Source organism: Cherax quadricarinatus, chromosome 26, assembly GCF_038502225.1.
Source record: "Cherax quadricarinatus isolate ZL_2023a chromosome 26, ASM3850222v1, whole genome shotgun sequence".
Lineage (NCBI taxonomy): Eukaryota > Metazoa > Arthropoda > Malacostraca > Decapoda > Parastacidae > Cherax > Cherax quadricarinatus.
Window position 1 is genome coordinate 19,916,227 of NC_091317.1, and position 22,798 is coordinate 19,939,024.

General features: G+C 40.4%; 1 protein-coding gene across 14 annotated transcripts in view; it reads left to right on the plus strand.

Annotated features, from left to right (window-relative positions):
* LOC128691673 (protein lap4) overlaps positions 1-22,798 on the plus strand; it is an 854,149-nt gene that overhangs the window by 495,588 nt on the left and 335,763 nt on the right. For 13 of the 14 annotated variants that reach the window (XM_070088850.1, XM_070088860.1, XM_070088857.1 and 10 more), the window contains one exon: positions 7,593-8,291. In XM_070088850.1, the coding sequence (XP_069944951.1) occupies positions 7,593-8,291 (699 nt within the window). The remainder of the gene's footprint in view (positions 1-7,592; positions 8,292-22,798) is intronic. The other variant, XM_070088861.1, reaches the window with a different exon arrangement.

Sequence of the window (22,798 nt, forward strand, 5' to 3'; positions counted from 1 at the left end):
TGCTTGGCAGGACGGTAGTACCTCCCTGGGTGGTTACCATCTTCCAACCTACTACCTACTTTTATATGAACATAAAATGTGGGTTTTAAATGTTGCAGTGAAGAGGAGGTTGAATGCATTAGATATGTCATGTTTGGGGGCAGTGTGGTGTTAATATTATGTGGAGAATTTGGAGCTTGGTATTATGAATACCTACATGTGACATTGCAAGAGATACTGTAATCTGGTTTACAATGGCAAACCCGTATATGGGTCATAATAAGATTGCCTATACTTGACGTCCACTGCAAAGTTTTACCACAAAGCGTGTGAACCTGCTTCCCATCTCCTGAACTCGAGTTTGGTTAACCTGTTTCCCAGACTCCCTTCATGTCACCTTGTTTGTTCTCCAACAGCATGTAAAGCCAATAAAAACCACTTCCCCCACTCAAATCTAATATTCTCACACAGTTCTGGTGGATGATTAAGCACCTATCACTCAAAAGCCCCCACTTATCTCCCTCCAACTCTTCTTGAGACAATCCTTACCCCGTCCTCTATTTCACCTTGATTTATGCATCCTCTTCCTCATCCTATTTTGTCCCATCCTCTCTGAATGCTAAACGTCATCAATAACTTAGCCTTCTGAATGATAGTCTTGGTCACCCCACACCATCTAATTTCTATGCTTTCAATTTTCTGCATAATATTCACACCACACATCTCTGTCATACATGACATTTCACTGCCTCTAGCATTCTGCTTGCTGCAACATTTAAAGCCTATACCTTAGACCCTATAAAAGTGTTGGGTAGATGGCGGAAATATTTTGAGGAACTTTTAAATATTGACGAAGAAAGGGAGGCGGTAATTTCATGCATTGGCCAGGGAGGTATACCATCTTTTAGGAGTGAAGAAGAGCAGGATGTAAGTGTGGGGGAGGTGCATGAGGCATTCCTTAGAAAGAAAGGTGGTAAAGCAGCTGGAACTGACGGGATCATGACAGAAATGTTAAAAGCAGGGGGGGGGGGATATAGATGTTGCAGGTATATGGAATAGGTAGTAAGTTACTAAATGCTGTAAAGGTTTTTTATGAAGATAGTGAGAGTGGTGAGAGAGTGCAAAAGGAGAGCAGATGAAAGAGTGGGAGAGGCACTGTCAAGAAATTTTAATGAAAATAAGAAAAAATTTTGGAGCGAGTTAAACAAGTTAAGAAAGCCTAGGGAAAGTATGGATTTGTCCGTTAAAAACAGAGTAGGGGAGTTAGTAGATGGGGAGAGGGAGGTATTAGGTAGATGGCGAAAATATTTTGAGGAACTTTTAAATGTTGAGGAAGAAAGGGAGGCGGTAATTTCATGCACTGGCCAGGAAGGTATACCATCTTTTAGGAGTGAAGAAGAGCAGAATGTAAGTGTGGTGGAAGGTACCTAGGGATTGGCGGAGAGCATGTATAGTCCCTTTATATAAAGGGAAAGGGGACAAAAGAGATTGTAAAAATTATAGAGGAATAAGTTTACTGAGTATACCAGGAAAAGTATACGGTAGAGTTATAATTGAAAGAATTAGAGGTAAGACAGAATGTAGAATTGCGGATGAACAAGGAGGCTTCAGAGTGGGTAGGGGATGTGTAGATCAAGTGTTTACATTGAAGCATATATGTGAACAGTATTTAGATAAAGGTAGGGAAGTTCTTTCTAGTTGTAGCTACACTGAGAGTAAAAGGTAGATGGGATACAAGGAGAATAGAAGCATCAGGGAAGAGAGAGGTGAAGGTTTATAAACTAAAAGAGGAGGCAGTTAGGGTAAGATATAAACAGCTATTGGAGGATAGATGGGCTAATGAGAGCATAGGCAATGGGGTCGAAGAGGTATGGGGTAGGTTTAAAAATGTAGTGTTAGAGTGTTCAGCAGAAGTTTGTGGTTACAGGAAAGTGGGTGCAGGAGGGAAGAGGAGCGATTGGTGGAATGATGATGTAAAGAGAGTAGTAAGGGAGAAAAAGTTAGCATATGAGAAGTTTTTACAAAGTAGAAGTGATGCAAGGAGGGAAGAGTATATGGAGAAAAAGAGAGAGGTTAAGAGAGTGGTGAAGCAATGTAAAAAGAGAGCAAATGAGAGAGTGGGTGAGATGTTATCAACAAATTTTGTTGAAAATAAGAAAAAGTTTTGGAGTGAGATTAACAAGTTAAGAAAGCCTAGAGAACAAATGGATTTGTCAGTTAAAAATAGGAGAGGAGAGTTATTAAATGGAGAGTTAGAGGTATTGGGAAGATGGAAGGAATATTTTGAGGAATTGTTAAATGTTGATGAAGATAGGGAAGCTGTGATTTCGTGTATAGGGCAAGGAGGAATAACATCTTGTAGGAGTGAGGAAGAGCCAGTTGTGAGTGTGGGGGAAGTTCGTGAGGCAGTAGGTAAAATGAAAGGGGGTAAGGCAGCCGGGATTGATGGGATAAAGATAGAAATGTTAAAAGCAGGTGGGGATATAGTTTTGGAGTGGTTGGTGCAATTGTTTAATAAATGTATGGAAGAGGGTAAGGTACCTAGGGATTGGCAGAGAGCATGCATAGTTCCTTTGTATAAAGGCAAAGGGGATAAAAGAGAGTGCAAAAATTATAGGGGGATAAGTCTGTTGAGTGTACCTGGTAAAGTGTATGGTAGAGTTATAATTGAAAGAATTAAGAGTAAGACGGAGAATAGGATAGCAGATGAACAAGGAGGCTTTAGGAAAGGTAGGGGGTGTGTGGACCAGGTGTTTACAGTGAAACATATAAGTGAACAGTATTTAGATAAGGCTAAAGAGGTCTTTGTGGCATTTATGGATTTGGAAAAGGCGTATGACAGGGTGGATAGGGGGGCAATGTGGCAGATGTTGCAAGTGTATGGTGTAGGAGGTAGGTTACTGAAAGCAGTGAAGAGTTTTTACGAGGATAGTGAGGCTCAAGTTAGAGTATGTAGGAAAGAGGGAAATTTTTTCCCAGTAAAAGTAGGCCTTAGACAAGGATGTGTGATGTCACCGTGGTTGTTTAATATATTTATAGATGGGGTTGTAAGAGAAGTAAATGCGAGGGTCTTGGCAAGAGGCGTGGAGTTAAAAGATAAAGAATCACACACAAAGTGGGAGTTGTCACAGCTGCTCTTTGCTGATGACACTGTGCTCTTGGGAGATTCTGAAGAGAAGTTGCAGAGATTGGTGGATGAATTTGGTAGGGTGTGCAAAAGAAGAAAATTAAAGGTGAATACAGGAAAGAGTAAGGTTATGAGGATAACAAAAAGATTAGGTGATGAAAGATTGAATATCAGATTGGAGGGAGAGAGTATGGAGGAGGTGAACGTATTCAGATATTTGGGAGTGGACGTGTCAGCGGATGGGTCTATGAAAGATGAGGTGAATCATAGAATTGATGAGGGAAAAAGAGTGAGTGGTGCACTTAGGAGTCTGTGGAGACAAAGAACTTTGTCCTTGGAGGCAAAGAGGGGAATGTATGAGAGTATAGTTTTACCAACGCTCTTATATGGGTGTGAAGCGTGGGTGATGAATGTTGCAGCGAGGAGAAGGCTGGAGGCAGTGGAGATGTCATGTCTGAGGGCAATGTGTGGTGTGAATATAATGCAGAGAATTCGTAGTTTGGAAGTTAGGAGGAGGTGCGGGATTACCAAAACTATTGTCCAGAGGGCTGAGGAAGGGTTGTTGAGGTGGTTCGGACATGTAGAGAGAATGGAGCGAAACAGAATGACTTCAAGAGTGTATCAGTCTGTAGTGGAAGGAAGGCGGGGTAGGGGTCGGCCTAGGAAGGGTTGGAGGGAGGGGGTAAAGGAGGTTTTGTGTGCGAGGGGCTTGGACTTCCAGCAGGCATGCTTGAGCGTGTTTGATAGGAGTGAATGGAGACAAATGGTTTTTAATACTTGACGTGCTGTTGGAGTGTGAGCAAAGTAACATTTATGAAGGGATTCAGGGAAACCGGCAGGCCGGACTTGAGTCCTGGAGATGGGAAGTACAGTGCCTGCACTCTGAAGGAGGGGTGTTAATGTTGCAGTTTAAAAACTGTAGTGTAAAGCACCCTTCTGGCAAGACAGTGATGGAGTGAATGATGGTGAAAGTTTTTCTTTTTCGGGCCACCCTGCCTTGGTGGGAATCGGCCGGTGTGATAATAAAAAAAAATAAATATGATAGAGTGGATAGAGGAGCAATGTGGCAGATGTTGCAAGTATATGGAATAGGTGGTAAGTTACTAAATGCTGTAAAGAGCTTTTATGAGGATAGTGAGGCTCAGGTTAGGGTGTGTAGAAGAGAGGGAGAATACTTCCCGGTAAAAGTAGGTCTTAGACAAGGATGTGTAATGTCACCATGGTTGTTTAATATATTCATAGATGGGGTTGTAAAAGAAGTAAATGCTAGGGTGTTCGGGAGAGGGGTGGAATTAAATTATGGGGAATCAAATTCAAAATGGGAATTGACACAGTTACTTTTTGCGATGATACTGTGCTTATGGGAGATTCTAAAGAAAAATTGCAAAGGTTAGTGGATGAGTTTGAGAATGTGTGTAAAGGTAGAAAGTTGAAAGTGAACATAGAAAAGAGTAAGGTAATGAGGGTATCAAATGATTTAGATAAAGAAAAATTGGATATCAAATTGGGGAGGAGGAGTATGGAAGAAGTGAATGTTTTCAGATACTTGGGAGTTGACGTGTCGGCGGATGGATTTATGAAGGATGAGGTTAATCATAGAATTGATGAGGGAAAAAAGATGAGTGGTGCGTTGAGGTATATGTGGAGTCAAAAAACGTTATCTATGGAGGCAAAGAAGGGAATTTATGAAAGTATAGTAGTACCAACACTCTTATATGGATGTGAAGCTTGGGTGGTAAATGCAGCAGCGAGGAGACGGTTGGAGGCAGTGGACATGTCCTGTCTAAGAGCAATGTGTGGTGTAAATATTATGCAGAAAATTCGGAGTGTGGAAATTAGGAGAAGGTGTGGAGTTAATAAAAGCATTAGTCAGAGGGCTGAAGAGGGGTTGTTGAGGTGGTTTGGTCATTTAGAGAGAATGGATCAAAGTAGAATGACATGGAAAGCATATAAATCTATAGGGGAAGGAAAGAGGGGTAGGGGTCGTCCTCGAAAGGGTTGGAAAGAGGGGGTAAAGGAGGTTTTGTGGGCGAGGGGCTTGGACTTCCAGCAAGCGTGCATGAGCGTGTTAGATAGGAGTGAATGAAGACGAATGATACTTGGGACCTGACAATCTGTTGGAGTGTGAGCAGGGTAATATTTAGTGAAGGGATTCAGGGAAACCGGTTATTTTCATATAGTCGGACTTGAGTCCTGGAAATGGGAAGTACAATGCCTGCACTTTAAAGGAGGGGTTTGGGATATTGGCAGTTTGGAGGGATGTGTTGTGTATCTTTATACGTATATGCTTCTAAACTGTTGTATTCTGAGCACCTCTGCAAAAGCAGTGATAATGTGTGAGTGTGATGAAAGTGTTGAATGATGATGAAAGTATTTTCTTTTTGGGGATTTTCTTTCTTTTTTGGGTCACCCTGCCTCGGTGGGAGACGACCAACTTGTTGAAAAAAAAAAAAAAAGTGAGGTTCAGGTTAGGGTGTGTAGAAGAGAGGGAGACTTCTTCCCAGTAAAAGTAGGTCTTGGACAGGGATGTGTAATGTCACCATGGTTGTTTAATATATTTATAGATAGGGTTGTAAAAGAAGTAAATGCTAGGGTGTTTCCGAAGAGGGGTGGGATTAAATTATGGGGAATCAAATACAAAATGGGAATTGACAGTTACTTTTTGCTGATACTTTGCTTATGGGAGATTCTAAAGAAAAATTGCAAAGGTTAGTGGACGAGTTTAGGAGTGTGTAAAGGTAGAAAGTTGAAAGTGAACATAGAAAAGAATAAGGTGATGAGAGTATCAAATGATTTAGATAAAGAAAAATTGGATATCAAATTGGAGAGGAGGAGTATGGAAGAACTGAATGTTCTCAGATATTTGGGAGTTGACGTGTCAGCAGATACATGTATGAAGGATGAGGTTAATCATAGAGTTGATGAAAGAAAAAAGGCAAGTGGTGCATTGAGGTGTATGTGGAGACAAAAAACATTATCTATGGAGTGAAAGAAGGGAATGTATGAAAGTATAGTGGTACCAACACTCTTATATGGGTGTGAAGCTTGGGTTGTAAATGCTGCAGTGAGGAGGTGGTTGGAGGCAGTGGAGATGTCCTGTCTAAGGACAGTGTGTGGTGTAAATATTATACAAAAAATTCGGAGTGTGGAAATTAGGAGAAGGTGTGGAGTTAATAAAAGTATTAGTCAGAGGGCTGAAGAGGGGTTGTTGAGGTGGTTTTGTCACTGAGAGAGAATGGATCAAAGTAGAATCACATGGAGAGCATATAAATCTGTAGGGGAAGGAAGGCGGGGTAGGGGTCATCCTCGAAAAGGTTGGAGGGAGGGGTAAAGGAAGTTTTGTGGGAGAGGGGCTTGGACTTCCACCAAGCGTGCGTGGGCATGTTATATAGGAGTGAATGGAGACGAATGGGTTTTGGGACCTGACGAGCTGTTGGAGTGTGAGCAGGGTGATATTTAGTGAAGGGATTGAGGGAAACCGGTTATTTTTATATAGCCGGACTTGAGTTCTGGAAATGGGAAGTACAATGCCTGCACTTTAAAGGAGGGGTTTGAAATATTGACAGTTTAGAGGGATATGTTGTGTATCTTTATATGTGTATGCTTCTATGCTGTTGTATTCTGAGCACCTCTGCAAAAACAGTGATTATGTGTAAGTGAGGTGAAAGCGTTGAATAATGATGAAAGTATTTTCTTTTTTGAGATTTTCTTTCTTTTTGGGTGACCCTGCCTCGATGGGAGATGGCCGACTTGTTAAAAAAAAAAAATCACTGTTGTCTAGTACATTCCATTTTTTTGTCTAACACATAAATATTTTTTCTTACCAAAGATGCCTCAACAAGCCAACTGCTTTTTTTCCTTTTTCTGTTCTCTGGTTCACTTCATTTTGCATAGCCCTATCTTCTGACATGTCCACTCTCAAATGTTTCAGTTCATTCACTTTCTTTATCCTCCTTAATTCCAATTTTATATCCAATCTTTCACTGTCTTGACTTTTTTCTTATGTTAATCACCTTTCTCTTTTCTATGCTCACTTTTAATTTCCTTCTTTTACACAGTCTCAAGTTTGATCTTAACCTTTGCGGCCTTTTTGTTTTAGACTCTCCCAAAAGAACTATCACTGGCAAAGAGCAACTTTAACAACTCCCACTTTGTATCAGAGTCATTATCTTTTAATCCCACATCTCCCTCTAACACTCTAGCATTCACTTCTTCTACAACCCTATGAATATGTTAAATAGCCATGATGACATCATGCATCCCTGTTTAAGTCCTTCTTTTTTTAGAAAATATTTCTTTCCTCTTTCTTTTCCTCCCATATGCACCTTCCCCTCAACCATTTTTCAAAACTTTCCTCCTTTCTTTTAACCCCTTCCATCTTCCACCTTTGTCCCTGTACTCTTTCTCCCAGACTCCCTTCTTTTCTGGCATATTTATTATTATACAATCTTGTACAGTACATGTAATATTTTTTTTTATGTTTCAGATCAATGGTGTTGATTTGGAGGGGGCTCGGCATGATCAGGCTGTGTCAATGCTTACTGGACTGGAACGTTTTGTGCGTTTAGTAGTTCATCGTGAAACATTAGTGCCTCCTGGTCAGGGTACCAGTAACAATTCTAAAACATCTCCGCGAGTGTTTGGTGCACCTCGTCCTTATACTGGCCTATACAGTGCGGGCTCTTACATGGCCAATCGCCCAAGCTACACGGGTTATAGACGTGCTCAGCCAGGTGGACGGTTATCAGGCTCAAATTTAACAGAGACCAACCATAGTGCTCACAGTAGTCCTGTTGCGTCTCCTGCTACAACAACCAAACAACAGCAACAGCAGCAACTTAGTAGTCTTACAGATCCAACAGCATCACCAGCAGTCACCACTGGAGCAACCATCCCAACTGGCACCACCCAGGTAGCCCCACATCGACCCCTCAGTAATGATGATTTTCAGGCCATGATTCCAGAGCATTTTCTTTATGGTGGTCGGGGACAAGATGAGGGTAACTCCTCTGTGCATGTAACCGTCAACTTGCCAACGGATCACACCCCCATGGGTGTGGCTTTCCCACCTCCACCAACCAAGTTAGGAAAGGTCACAGAGACTATCACCAAATCTACCCTCACCGAGACAGTAGTAACACGGATCACTGACAACAAGCTGGCCCCTGTGCCACTTGTGGTTGAGGTAAGGTGGGCTGAACCTGCCACTAACACAGTCACACCTGGGAGAGGACAGTCAGTTATGCCTCAGTGCTGACATCTGCTATTCAGTTTTGCTCCCTGCATGTAGTGAACTTTATAGAGAAAGCTTTGCTTATAGATTTTTAATTTTATATAAAAACATTAATGCTGAACTTTCATTGTGATCCAGCTTTATTTTTTTACTAATGCCCCACAAAAATATTATATGAAGGATAATAGGATTACATTTTATCTCCTCAGCTGTTTGAAATAGTGCTTCCATTTAACTGGCAAAAGCCTTTACACATTTAAAAGAATTCTTATTTAAGTTTCTAGAGGTAGTTCAATATTCTGGAAAGTTCCTAAATATTTCCTATGTACATGGTCATATAAACCGAATGAATGCATTTCTGATTAATTAAACTCTTGTTGTATGATAATCCCTCATTGATGTTTAAGTAATGTTGCTATTAACAGAGCATTATATATTTTGAAATGGTTTCTTTGGTACTTAACATTATTTCAAGTTTTTATTGATGTTAAACTTTAGTATAGCATAAACGGTTTTGAAGACTTCACTACTATCATGACCTAGTGTATGATCAAACCTCTTGATCACTGACTGTTGTGTCAAAAGCTCTAGTCATGTATGACACTTTAACCCAGCTGATTAGGAATACTCTGCATAGCAGTAGTTTATCAGCTTCCCTTAAACTATGAATGGTTTGCATAGTAAAATAATGTATCATATACAACTCCCAAAATTTTAGAAACCTTATGGCAGCAACCAAAAAAAAAAATAGAGATTAATTTTTATACATCTTATTCATACATCTGCTCTCAAGAAAATGTTCTCTTGAAAGCTACATATGTGTAGCACCTATGTTCTTCATTAGGCTTCTTAATAAAACACCTACCTGGAATTGTAAAACCCATAGTACCCATATTCATTTATTGATGGAGAAGTATATCTTAATATTAGTTTCATCAGCCTAGACACAATACAGTAGTCCATTTGATATTTCATATGATCTTAGGTTAAGTACTGTACTGTATATACATTTCCAGTAATCACCCTAGGAAAAGTTAGAGAGAAGGGGTGAAGGTGTTTGCATGTTCAAGGGACATCGACATCCAGACAGTGTGTGTGAGCATGTTAGATAGAAGTGAGTGGAGGCAAATGATTTTGGAGACTTGACAAGCTGTTGGAGAGTGAGTAAGGTAACATTTGTGAAGGGATTCAGGGAAACCAGTTAGACTGGGCCTGAGTCCTTTAGGTGAGAAGTATAGTGCCTGCACTCTAAAGAAAGGGTGGAGATATTTGCAGTTTAGAGGGGTATCTGAAATGTAGTATCTACTTGCCTTTGGTAAGACAACGAGTATGTGGAGAGTGAAAGAGAGTTTGAGTGAGTGGTAAGGTAATGTAAAAGAAGAGCATATGAGAGAGTTGTTGAAGTGTTGCCAACAAATTTTCCCAAGGATTAGAAAAGGGGAAAATGCGATTTCATGCATTGGGTAGGGAGGTATAACATCTTTTTAGGAGTGAGGAAGAGTTAGATGTGAGAGTGGGGGAGGTACATGAGGCTGTGTGTAAAATAAAAATGCGTTAAGCAGCTGTGATTGATACGATCAGGACAGAAATATTAAAAGCAGGAGAGAATATAGTTTTGGAGTGGTTGGTACTTTTAATTAAATGTATGAAAGAGAGGGAAGGTACCTAAAGATTGGCAGAGAGCATGCATAATTCCTTTGTATAAAGGCAAACAGACAAAAGAGAGAGTAAGAATTATTGGTTGTGTAAAGGAAGAAAGATGAAAGTGAACATTGCTAAGAGTAAGGTGATGAGGGTATCAAATGAGTTAGGTAAAGAAAAATTGGATACCACATTGGAGGGAGCAAGTGTGGAAGAAGTGAATGTGTTCAGATATTGTGGAGTAGAATTGTCAGCAGATGGGTTTATGAAGGATGATGAAGGAAAAAAAGGTGGGTGGTGCACTGAGGTATCTGTGGAGACAATGAATGTCTATGTGCCACTGAAAAGAGAGTGATTATGTGTGAATGATGGTGAAAGTGTTTCTTTTTTGGGCCACCCTGGCTCAGTGGGAGATGGCCAGCTTGTTGAAAAGAATAAAACTTGAGTATACTTGGCAAGAAATATGGTATAGTTGTTATTGAAAGAATTAATTAAGGGTGAGATGGAGAGTAGGATTGCAGATGAACAAGGATTTAGGAAGGGTATGGAATGTGTAGACCAAGTGTTTACAGTGAAACATATAGGTGGATAGTATTTAGATAACCATAAAGAGGTTTTTGTTGCATTTGTGGATTTGGGTAAAGCATATGATAGGGTGGATAGGGGAACACTTGCAGGTGTATTGAATAAATGGTAAGTTACTGAAAGCAGTAAGGCTCAGGTTAGAGTATCTAGGAAAGGGAGATTATTTTCCAGTTAAAATAGGTTTTAGACAGGGGTATGTGATGTCACAATGATTGTTTAATACATTTATAGATGGGTTTGTGGGGGAGGTGATTGCTAGAGTGTTGGGGAGAGTTGTGGGATTGGAAGATAAAGAATCTATTACAAAGTGGGGTGAATTTAGGTGGGTATGTATAAAAAAAAAAAGTCTTTCAACACACCGGCTGTATCCCAACGATGTGGGGTGGCCCAAAAGGAAAAACAAAAGTTTTTCCTTTTACATTTAGTAATATATACAGGAGAAGAGGTTACTAGCCCCTTGCTCCTGGCATTTTAGTCGCCTCTTACAACACACATGGCTTACTGAGGAAGAATTCTGTTCCACTTTCCCTTGGAGGTAAGAGAAAATAAACAAGAACAAGAGCTAGAAAGAAAATAGAAGAAAACCCAGATGGGTGTGTATATATACGTTTGTATATGTATGTGTAGTGTGACCTAAGTGTAAGTAGAAGTAGCAAGACGTACCTGAAATCTTGCATGTGTATGAGGCATAATAAAAAGACACCAGCAATCCTACCATCATGTATAACAATTACAGGCTTCCATTTTAAACTCACTTGGCAGGACGGTAGTACCTCCCTGGGTGGTTGCTGTCTACCAACCTACTACCTACAAAAAAAAAAAAAGTACAAGAAGGAAAAAAGTGAACATAGGAAAGAGCAAGGTGATGAGTATAAAAAAAATTTAGGTAATAAAAGATTGGATATCAGATTGGAGGAAGTGAATGTGTTCAGATATTTGGTGGTAGATATGTCAGTAGATGGGTCTGTGAAAGATGAGGTGAATCATAGAATTGATGAGAGAAAAAAGGTGAGCGTGTCATTGAGCATCTGTGAAGACAAAGAACGATATCTGTGGAAGCAGAAAGGAGAATGCATGAGAGTAAAGTATGGGTGTGAAGCATGGGTTGTGAATGTTGCAGTGAGGAGGAGGCTGGATCCAGCAGAGATGTCATGTCTCAGGGCAATGTGTGGTATGAATATTTTGCAGAGAATTCAGACTGTGGACATGAGGAGGTACAAGGTTGCTCAAAGCATTGTTCAAAGAGCTGAGGAGGGGTTGTTGAGGTGGTTCGAACATTCAGAGAGAATGGAACAAAATGGGATGAATTGGAGGACATATAAATCTGTACTGGAGGGAAGGCTGGGTAGGGGGTCATCCTAGGAAAGGTTAAAGGTACGGGGTGAAAGTTTTGTGTTGGAGGGGCTTGGACATCCAGTAAGCATGTGTATGTTAGATAGGAGTGAGTGGAAGCGAGTGGTTTTTATTACATGATGTGCTATTGGAGTTTGATCAAAGTAACATGAACAGAGTAGGGGAGTTAGTAGATGAGGAGATGGAGGTTTTGGGTAGATGGCGATAATATTTTGAGGAACTTTTAAATGTTGACGAAGAAAGGGAGGCGGTAATTTCATGCACTGGCCAGGGAGGTATACTATCTTTTAGGAGTGAAGAAGAACAGGATGTGAGTGTGGGGGAGGTGCATGAGGCATTACGTAGAATGAAAGGGGGTAAAGCAGCTGGAACTGACGGGATCATGACAGAAATGTTAAAAGCAGGGGAAGACATAGTGTTGGAGTGGTTGGTATTTTTTTTTAAATGTATGAAAGAGGGGAAGGTACCTAGGGATTAGCGGAGAGCGCGTATAGTCCCTTTATATGAAGGGAAGGGGGACAAAAGAGATTGTAAAAATTATAGAGGAATAAGTTTACTGAGTATACCAGGAAAAGTGTATGGTAGGGTTGTTATTGAAAGAAGTAGAGGTAAGACAGAATGTAGAATTGTGGATGAGCAAGGAAGTTTCAGAGTGGGTAGGGGCTGTGTAGATCAAGTGTTTACATTGAAGCATATATGTGAGCAGTATTTTGATAAAGGTAGGGAAGTTTTTATTGCATTTATGGATTTAGAAAAGGCATATGATAGAGTGGATAGGGAAGCAATGTGGCAGATGTTGCAAGTACATGTATATGGAATAGGTGGTAAGTTATTAAATGCTGTAAAGAGTTTTTATGAGGATAGTGAGGCTCAGGTTAGGGTGTGTAGAAGAGAGGGAGACTATTTCCCGGTAAAAGTAGGTCTTAGACAGGGATGTGTAATGTCACCATGGTTGTTTAATGTATTTATAAATGGGGTTGTAAAAGAAGTAAATGCTAGGGTGTTCGGGAGAGGGGTGGGATTAAATTATGAGGAATTAAATACAAAATGGGAATTGACACAGTTACTTTTTGCTGATGATACTGTGCTTATGGGAGATTCTAAAGAAAAATTGCAAAGGTTAGTGGATGAATTTGGGAGTGTGTGTAAAGGTAGAAAGTAAAGTGAACATAGAAAAGAGTGTGATGAGGGTATCAAATGATTTAGATAAAGAAAAATTGGATATCAAATTGGGGAGGAGGAGTATGGAAGAAGTGAATGTTTTCAGATATGTATTTGGGAGTTAACGTGTCAGCGGATGGATTTATGAAGGATGAGGTTAATCATAGAATTGATGAAGGAAGAAAGGTGAGTGGTGCATTGAGGTATATGTGGAGGCAAAAAATGTTATCTATGGAGGCAAAGAAGGGAATGTATGAAAGTATAGTAGTACCAACACTCTTATATGGGTGTGAAGCTTGAGTTGTAAATGCTGCAGTGAGGAGGTGGTTGGAGGCAGTGGAGATGTTCTGTCTAAGGGCATTGTGTGGTGGAAATATTATGCAGAAAATTCGGAGTGTGGAAATTAGGAGAAGGTGTGGAGTTAATAAAAGTATTAGTCAGAGGGCTGAAGAGGGTTTGTTGAGGTGGTTTGGTCATTTAGAAAGAATGGATCAAAGTAGAATGACATGGAGAGTGTATTAATCTGTAGGGAAAGGAAGGCAGGGTAGGGGTCGTCCTCGAAAAGGTTGGAGGGAGGGGGTAAAGGAGGTTTTGTGGGCGAGAGGTTTGGACTTCCAGCAAGCGTGTGTGAGCGTGTCAGATAGGAGTGAATGGAGACAAATAGTATATGGGACCTGATGAGCTGTTGGAGTGTGAGCAGGGTAATATTTAGTGAAGGGATTCAGGGAAACCAGTTATTTTATATAACTGGACTTGAGTCCTGGAAATGGGAATTACAATGCCTGCACTCTAAAGGAGGGGTTTGAGATATTGGCAGTTTGGAGGGATATACAGTGGACCCCCGCATAACGATTACCTTCGAATGCGACCAATTATGTAAGTGTATTTATGTAAGTGCGTTTGTACGTGTATGTTTGGGGGTCTGAAATGGACTAATCTACTTCACAATATTCCTTATGGGAATAAATTCGGTCAGTACTGGCACCTGAACATACTTATGGAGTGAAAAAATATCGTTAACCGGGGGTCCACTGTATTGTGTATTTTTATATGTATATACTTCTAAACTGTTGTATTCTGGGCACCTATGTGACAACAGTGATTATGCGTAAGTGAGGTGAAAGTGTTGAATGATGATGAAAGTATTTTCTTTTTTGGGATTTTTTTTCTTTTTGGGTCACCCTGCATCGGTGGGAGACAGCTGACTTATTGAAAAAAAAAATCTAGCGGTTTCAAATGTAGCAGGAGAAAGCTGGTAGGCCCACATGTGAGAGAATGGGTCTGTGTGGTCAGTGTACACTGTATAAAAAAAATCCTGGAGCACACAGTGCATAATGAGAGACTTTGAGGGGTATTTTCCTATAGTATTTATGGTTGTATTCTCGTTTTCTTGGTCTCATTTGGTAGAATGGAAAACATATTTTTATTCACACAAAATAGAATATTTACTGTTAAGCAGACTACTGCATTATTGTAAAAATGGTATAAATAATATCAGTGCACTATTGAAAGAATATCAGACTCCCCAGTTGACGTGTATTGGATGTGTGGTGTGATTAGTTTCATGATAAAAGCAACCTAGAAATTGAGCTCAGATTAGCGAAAATGTTCGATTTTTACCAATGTTCAAGAGTAAGCAAATCACACAACACATCCAATACACGTCAACTGGGGAGTCTGATATTCTTTCACTAGTGCACTGATATTATTTATACCATTTTTACAATAATGCAACAGTAAATATTCTATTTTGTGTGAATGAAAAAATCAAAATAGAAAGCAAGAGGGGCTTGAAGACATGACTAATGAACAGAGGATATGTTATTTTAGTGCCAAGAATATCTGCATTGTTTATTCTGGACCCTATTTTGAAATTGGCATCTTTTTTAATTTGCATGAATTTGGCCAAATTGCCAATTTCTGAGCACTTTATTGGGTAGTTGAAATCGGTAAATGGGCGGTTTCTTGTACTCGATAGAAAAAATGGAGTTCTAAAAAAATAGCTATGAGTTTGGTTGACTATAACAAAGGAATTAGCCAAAAATAGGGCTCAAAGTTGGCAAAATTGCCGATGCGTATATATCGCTAAATTCTCGGGAGCATAATTCTGTAAGTGTTTGATCAAAGAATGGATCAAAGTAGAATGACATGGAGAGTGTACAAATCTGAAGGGGAAGGAAGGCGGGGTAGGGGTCGTCCTCGAAAAGGTTGAATGGAGGGGGTAAAGGAGGTGTTATGGGAGAGGGGCTTGGACTTCCAGCAAGCATGCATGAGCGTGTTAGAAAGGAGTGAATAGAGATGAATGGTATTTGCTACCTGACGAGCTGTTGGAGTGTGAGCAGGGTAATATTTAGTGAAGGGATTCAGGGAAACTGGTTATTTATACGTATATAGCCGGACTTGAGTCTTGGAAAAGGGAGGTACAATGCCTGCACTTTAAAGGAGGGGTTTGGGATATTGGCAATTTGGGGGGATATGTTGTGTATCTTTATACATATATGCTTCTAAACTGTTGTATTCTGAGCACTTCTGCAAAAACAGTGATTACATGTGAATGAGGTGAAAATGTTGAATGATGAAAGTATTTTCGTTTTGGAGATTTTCTTTGTTTTTGGGTCACCCTGCTTCGGTGGGAGACAGCCGACTTTTTAAAAAAAAAATTAATTTGTTCCAGACACCCAAAAATAGTGAAAAAAATACATTTTGTTAAGTTTAACTATAGTTTTACAAACAAAAAACATTGACAATTACATGTAAATGAACATTTAATCATTATTGCATACCTGTATTGAAGACTCTTGTTGGCATATGGAAGACAGGAAGGAGGGGGAGGGAGGAGGAGAAGTTATTGTTTGGAAGGGGAATTTCCTTCCATAATGACTTCAAGTATCAAATCTTTCTTTGGGGTTACTTCCCTTCTTTGTCTTTTAATGGCACTAGGACCAGCTTAAGAGTCACTGGACCCCTGTCGCACTTAAAAACTGTCCAGAGAGGTCTGTTTCTGGTACCTCTTTGAGATTTTCCTGAAGTGGGCCAAGGTTTTGTCACTCAACATGTTGCAGATATGGCTTGTTGCAGCTTGGTCAGGGTGATATTTCTCAGCATAAGCTTGCACCCTACTCCACATTGCACAAATCTCCTTAGTCTCTGAAGAAGGCACCTCCTTCCCACTCTCTTCCTCCTCTGAAGGAAGTTCCTCAGCTGTGGTCTGTTGCTGTTCCAGTTGAAGGTGTTGCAGCTCTTCAGTGGTTAGCTCTTCCCTGTGGTCCTCCACCAACTCTTCCACATCCTTGCCACTCACATCCAGCCCCATGGACTTCCCCAAAGACATGATAGATTCCACAACAGACGTAGGGTCGTCAGTGTCAGCCTCAGACTCTTCAAAATCCTTCTGGAGGACACATTCTGGCCACATTTTTCTCCAAAAAGAATTCAAAGTCCTGGAAGTCACTCCCTGCCAAGCCTTATCTATAAGGCTTATGCAGTTGTAGATACTGAAGTAATTCCTCCAGAACTCTCTTAGGGTCAATTCAGTGTCCGAGGTCATTTCAAAGCACCTTTGAAACACTGCTTTTGTGTAGAGTTTTTTGAAGTTAGAAATTACCTGTTGGTCCATGGGCTGGATGAGAGGAGTGGTGTTAGGAGGCAAGAACTTCATTGTTATTATACTGAAATCCCTAGACAGTTGGTCTACCAGGTTTGGAGGATGAGCAGGAGCATTGTCCATTACCAGGAGGCACTTGAGTGGCAATTTATTCTCCTGGAGGTATTTTTTCCACACTCAGGTCAAACACTTCATGGACCCAGTCAATGGAAATTTACCTTGTGACCCATTCCTTATTGTTAGCCCTCCTCATCACACAATCTACTCTTGACTTTTTTTTTTTTTTTTTTAACAATGGTATTTTCAGAGTGATGGATCAGTAAACCTTCACTTTGAAATCCCCACTAGTGTTAGCACAGAACAAAAGAGTTAGCCTGTCCTTCATAGGCTTGTGTCCTGGCATTCCCTTTTCCTCCTGCATGATGTGGGTTCTCTTCGGCATTTTCTTCCAAAAGTGGCCTGTTTCGTCACAATTGAGCACTTCTTGGGGGTGGAATTCTTCAGTCTCTACATACCCCTTGAATTTCTGCACAGATTTTTCAGCTGCTTGTTTGTCTGAACTTGCAGCCTCACCATGCCTTACAACACTGTGTATGCCACTATACTTCTTAAATCTGTCAAACCAGTCTCTGCTGGCCTTAAGTTCACTAACGTCAGCACTAGTTCCAGGCAATTTCTTTATTAGATCTGCATGCAACTGCCTTGCCTTTTCACAAATGATCGTCTCTGAAACACTATCTCCTGCTAATTGTTTTTCACTGATCCACAACAACAACAGCTCCATATCTTCCATTGTTTGTGATATGTCTTTTGTTAACATGTTTACCTCTTTCACCACATCAGCTTCCTTGAGTTGTTCTTTCTTTCCCAGGATAGAAGTGATTGTTGATTTGTTTTTGCCATACATCTTGACAAGTTGGAGCACATGCACACCACTCGTATTTTTCAATAACTTTTTCTTAAATTCCATCGTGTTTTCTCACTTTCTTTACCAAAGGAACTTTACTAGGAGCTTTCTTTGGGCTCATGGTGGCTTATTTCACAAGTCGCACTTAATAAACAAGCACAAAAACCAGTGGATTTTAAGAAAATGTTTGGATGAATGCACGGAGTATATGCTTATTCACCAAGAGACACAGGGAGACTCACCTACGTGCAACGTCCCGGCAGGAGGTGGGCTGATGCGTATAATATAGCTGATTTGTGAGGCACCGGCCAAAACATGGAGCAAAATTTTGGCCCAAAAACTGGCCAAAATACAATTTGACCGATAAACGTAGTGACCGATATTCGGGATTCCACTGTATATGGAATAGGTAGTAAGTTACTAAATGCTGTAAAAAGTTTTTATGAGGATAGTGAGGCTCAAGTTAGTGTGTGTAGGAGAGACAGAGATCACTTCCTGGTAAAAGGAGGTCTTAGACAGGGATGTGTAATGTCACCATGGTTGTTTAATGTATTTATAGATGGGGTTGTAAAAAATGTAAATGCTAGGGTGTTGGGGAGAGGGGTGGGATTAAATTATGGGAAATCAAATACAGAATGGGAGTTGACACAGTTACTTTTTGCTGATGATACTGTACTGATGAGAGATTCTAAAGAAAAGTTGCAAAGGTTAGTGGACATGTTTTGGAGGGTGTGTAAAGGTAGAAAGTTGAAAGTGAACATAGATAAGAGTTAGGTGATGAGGGTATCAAATGATTTAGATACAGAGAAATTGGATATGACTTTAGAGAGAGGGAGTATGGAAGAAGTGAATGTTTTCAGATGTTTGGGAGTTGACTTATCAGCAGATGGGTTTATGAAGGATGAGTTTAACCATAGAATTGATGAAGGAAAAAAGGTGAGTGGTGCATTGAGATATCTGTGGAGACAAAAAACGTTATCCTTGGAGGCAAAGAAGGATTGGTATAGTGGTACCAACACTCTTATATGGGTGTGAAGCTTGGGTTGCACGTGCTGCAGTGAGGAGGTGGCTGGAGGCAGCGGAGATGTCCTGTCTAAGAGCAGTGTGTGGTGTAAATATTAAGCAGAGAATTCGGAGGGTGGAAATTAGGAGGAGGTGTGGAGTTACTAAAAGTATTAGTCAAGAGGGCTGAAGAGGGGTTGTTGAGGTGGTTTGGTCATTTAGAGAGAATGGATCTAAGTAGAATGACTTGGAGAACGTATAAATCTGTAGGGAAAGGAAGGCGGGGTAGGGATCATCCTTGAAAAGGTTGGAGGAAGGGGGTAAAGGAGGTTTTGTGGGTGAGGGGCTTGGACTTCCAGCAAGCATGTGTGAGCGGGTTAGATGAGAGTCAATGAAGACGAATGATTTTTTGGACCTGACAAGCTATTGGAGTGTGAGCAGGGTAATAGTCTGTGAAGGGATTTGGGGAAACTGGTTAGCCAGATTTGAATTTTGGAAATGGGAAGTAAAATGCCTGCACTTTAAAGGAGGGGTTTGGGATATTGGCAGTTTGGAGGGATTTCTGAACTGCCATGTCTGAGCACCTCTGCAAAGACAGTGATTATGTATGAGTGAGGTGAAAGTGTTGAATGGTGATGAAAGTATTTTCTTTTTGGGGATTTTCTTTCTTTGTGGGCCACCCTGCCTCGGTGGAAGATGATCGACATTTAAGAAAAAAAAAATATAAACCCAAGGTGCTATCAGAGTTTCTGGACTGTGGTGGAAAAAGAGTATACAGGCAGGCCCCGCTTGTACAGCAGGTTAGGTTTCTGTTAAGTGAATCACAATCATTTTTCATTTTCAGATGTATATAAAACCCTTATAATGTATTTACACTATCATATATTTCATCCTTAGCTTATAGCGAGGGTGAATATATTTATTGTGGGAAGTCTGAATAAATGAAGAATGGGTATAATTGAAAACTGCTGCATTAGCGAAAAGCTGTAAAGCGAAGCGCTCTAAATTGGGGCCTGCCTGTATAGGCTGACCTATTCACCTAGTTGAAGTTGCCATTCTCAAAGTATTCTACATGGGAGGCAATACTCTGATCCCAGCACCTCTGCCACTTCTTGAAAGATTTTTGGAACTCTTCTTTACTAACAGCATCTAGCATTCCCTGTGATTCTGCTTAAATCTCCTCCACGTCATTTATACACTGTCCCTCAAGTGTCTTTTTTATTTTGGGGGGAAGAGAGAGGGAAGTCTGAGGGGCTAGATCTGGGAGTAAGGAGGGTGGAGGATGACTACCAAGTTGTTTTTGTTTAAAAAACAACAGTCTTTTTGTCTTGGGTCAGCAAGCGGGGCACAAGTTTCACAGCCACTTGCTTCACGTTCAAATTTTCAGTAAAAATGCTTTGGCATATTCAGTAAAAAATTCCCACAGCACTTGCAATATCCTGAATACTCTGACAACGATTTTCATAAATAGCCTTCCTCACTTTCTCATTGTTGGCATCTGTTTTTGGCATTGGACAGCCAAAGTTTTCATCATCCTTAACTGACATTTGCCCTGCTTTAAACTGAGAAATCCAAAAATACTGTGTCTAATCCTTTACTTCATGGCCAAATGCTTGCTTCAAGATTGTATGGGTTACACTAATTGTTTTAACAAGCTTGAAACAGAATTTCACACACATGCACACTATTCTTTCTTTTGAAGATTCTCATTTTGTAATGCAGAAAATTGCAACAATTCACTGACAACACAACAAAAAATGTCCATCTAACCTCAAATGAATGACCTGCCACACTGAAACTCACCACACTAATTTACACAGTGTGATCTAAGCTGCCACCATATTTCACTCAGGAATTGCACATAAATTAGAGTCTGGGAACTTTTTTTGATAGCAACTCATGTGGGTGGGTGTGAGGATAGGAGTATAGGTGTGTGTGTGGGGGGGTTATGTATGTTTGTGGAGGGTTATGTATGTGTATATGTGGGTGAGTGGGTTTGGGTGTGTATGTGTTTGTGTGGGGGTGTGGGTGGGGGAGGTGTTAGGGGAATGTACATACTCACATATATGTGGCCTCACCTCTGTGTGTGTGTTTTTTTTTTTTTTTTAACTGGCTGTCTCTCGTTGAGGCAGAATGATCCGAAAAAGGAACACTTGCTATCATTTACACTATCACTGTCTTGCCAGAGTCTCTTGGCTACGACAGTTTAGAAGTCCCTCTAAGCAGCAGATATCCCAAACCCCTCCTCTAGAGTGCAGGTACTTTCCTTCCCACTTCCAGGACTCAGGTTCAGCTAACCTGCAAAGTTATTATCTCTTAGTTACCAGACTGCTGAGTAGAGGCCAGTGGCTCGTCCTCAAGGTCCAATTTTTTTTCTTTTCACTCCAGGGATCTGATCCCCAGCCCTCAGTGGTGAGAGCCATGACTCTCAGCATTGGGCTACAGCTGTTTATTTTATTTTTTTAGCATGTCAGCTGTTTCTCACCAAGGCAGGATAACCCAAAAAGAAAGAAAAAAAACTTTAATCATTCAACACTTTCACCATCACTCATATACAATCACTGTCTTTTGCAGATGCACTCAGATATGACAGTTTAGATGTCCCTCCAAACTGACAATATCCTAAACCCCTCCTTTAAAGTTCAGGCATTGTACTTCCCATTTTCAAAACTCAAGTCCGGCTAACCGGTTTCCTTGAATCCCTTCACAAAATATTACCCTGCTCATACTCTAACAGCTTGTCAGATCCCAAAAGCCATTCATCTCCATTCACTCCTATCTAACACACTACGCACACTTGCTGGAACTCCAAGCCCCTCGCCCACAAAACCTTCTTTATCCCCTCCCTCCAACCTTTTTGGGGACAACCCCTACCCTCCCTTCCTTCCCCAATAGATTTATATGTTCTCCAAGTCATTCTGCTTTGTTCCATTCTCTCTATATGACCAAACCACCTCAACAGCCCCTCTTCAACCTTCTGACAAATACAGTGGACCCCTGGTTAACGATATTTTTTCACTCCAGAAGTATGTTCATGTGCCAGTACTGACCGAATTTGTTCCCATAAGGAATATTGTGAAGTAGATTACTCCATTTCAGACCCCCAAACATACACGTACAAATGCACTTACATAAATACACTTACATAATTGGTCGCATTCGGAGGTGATCGTTATGCGGGGGTCCACTGTACTTTTAGTAACTCCACACTGCCTCCTAATTTCCACACTATGAATTCTCTGCATAATATTTATGCCACACATTGCCCTTAGACACAACATCTCCACTACCTCCAGCATTTATATGCAGCATTTACAACCCATGCTTCACACCCATATAAGAGTGTTGGTACCACTATATTCTCATACATTCCCTTCTTTGCCCCCATGGATAACATTCTTTGTCTCCACAGATACCTCAATGCACCACTCACCTTTTTTCCTTCTGAAAACATTCACTTCTTCCGTACTCCCTCCCTCCAGTGTAATATCCAATTTTTCTTTATCTAAATCATTTGATACCCTCATCACCTTACTCTTATCTATATACTCTTTCAACTTTTTACCTTTACACACCCTCCCAGACTCATCCACTAACCTTTGCAACTTTTCTCTAGAATCCCCTAAAAGCACAGTATCATCAACAAAGTAACTGTGTCAACTCCCATTTTGTATTTGATTCCCCATAATTTAATCCCACCCCTCTCCCCAATACCCTAACATTTACTTCTTTTACAGCCCCATCTATAAATATGTTAAACAACCATTGTGACATTACACATCTCTGTCTAAGACCTACTTTTACTAAGAAGTAATGTCCCTCTCTCCTGCACACCCTAACCTGAGCCTCACTATCCTCATAAAAACTCTTTACAGCATTTAGTAACTTACTACCAATTCCATACACTTGCAGTATCTGCCACATTGCTCCCCTATCCACTGTCATATGCTTTTTCTAAGTTCATAATTACAATGAAAACTTCCCTACTTTTATCTTAAGTACTGTTCATATATATGCCTCAATGTAAACATCTGATCTACACATTCCCTACCCATTCTAAAGCCTCCTTGCTTATCTGCAATAATAACCTTAACTTAATTAAGTTCATAAATAACCTTAAGCTCTCATGAGTCATTCAGCACAATGTGGTGGAGGCACAATCTTTCATTTGTTAAGTAGTCATGATATCACTTGAATCTGTTAAGT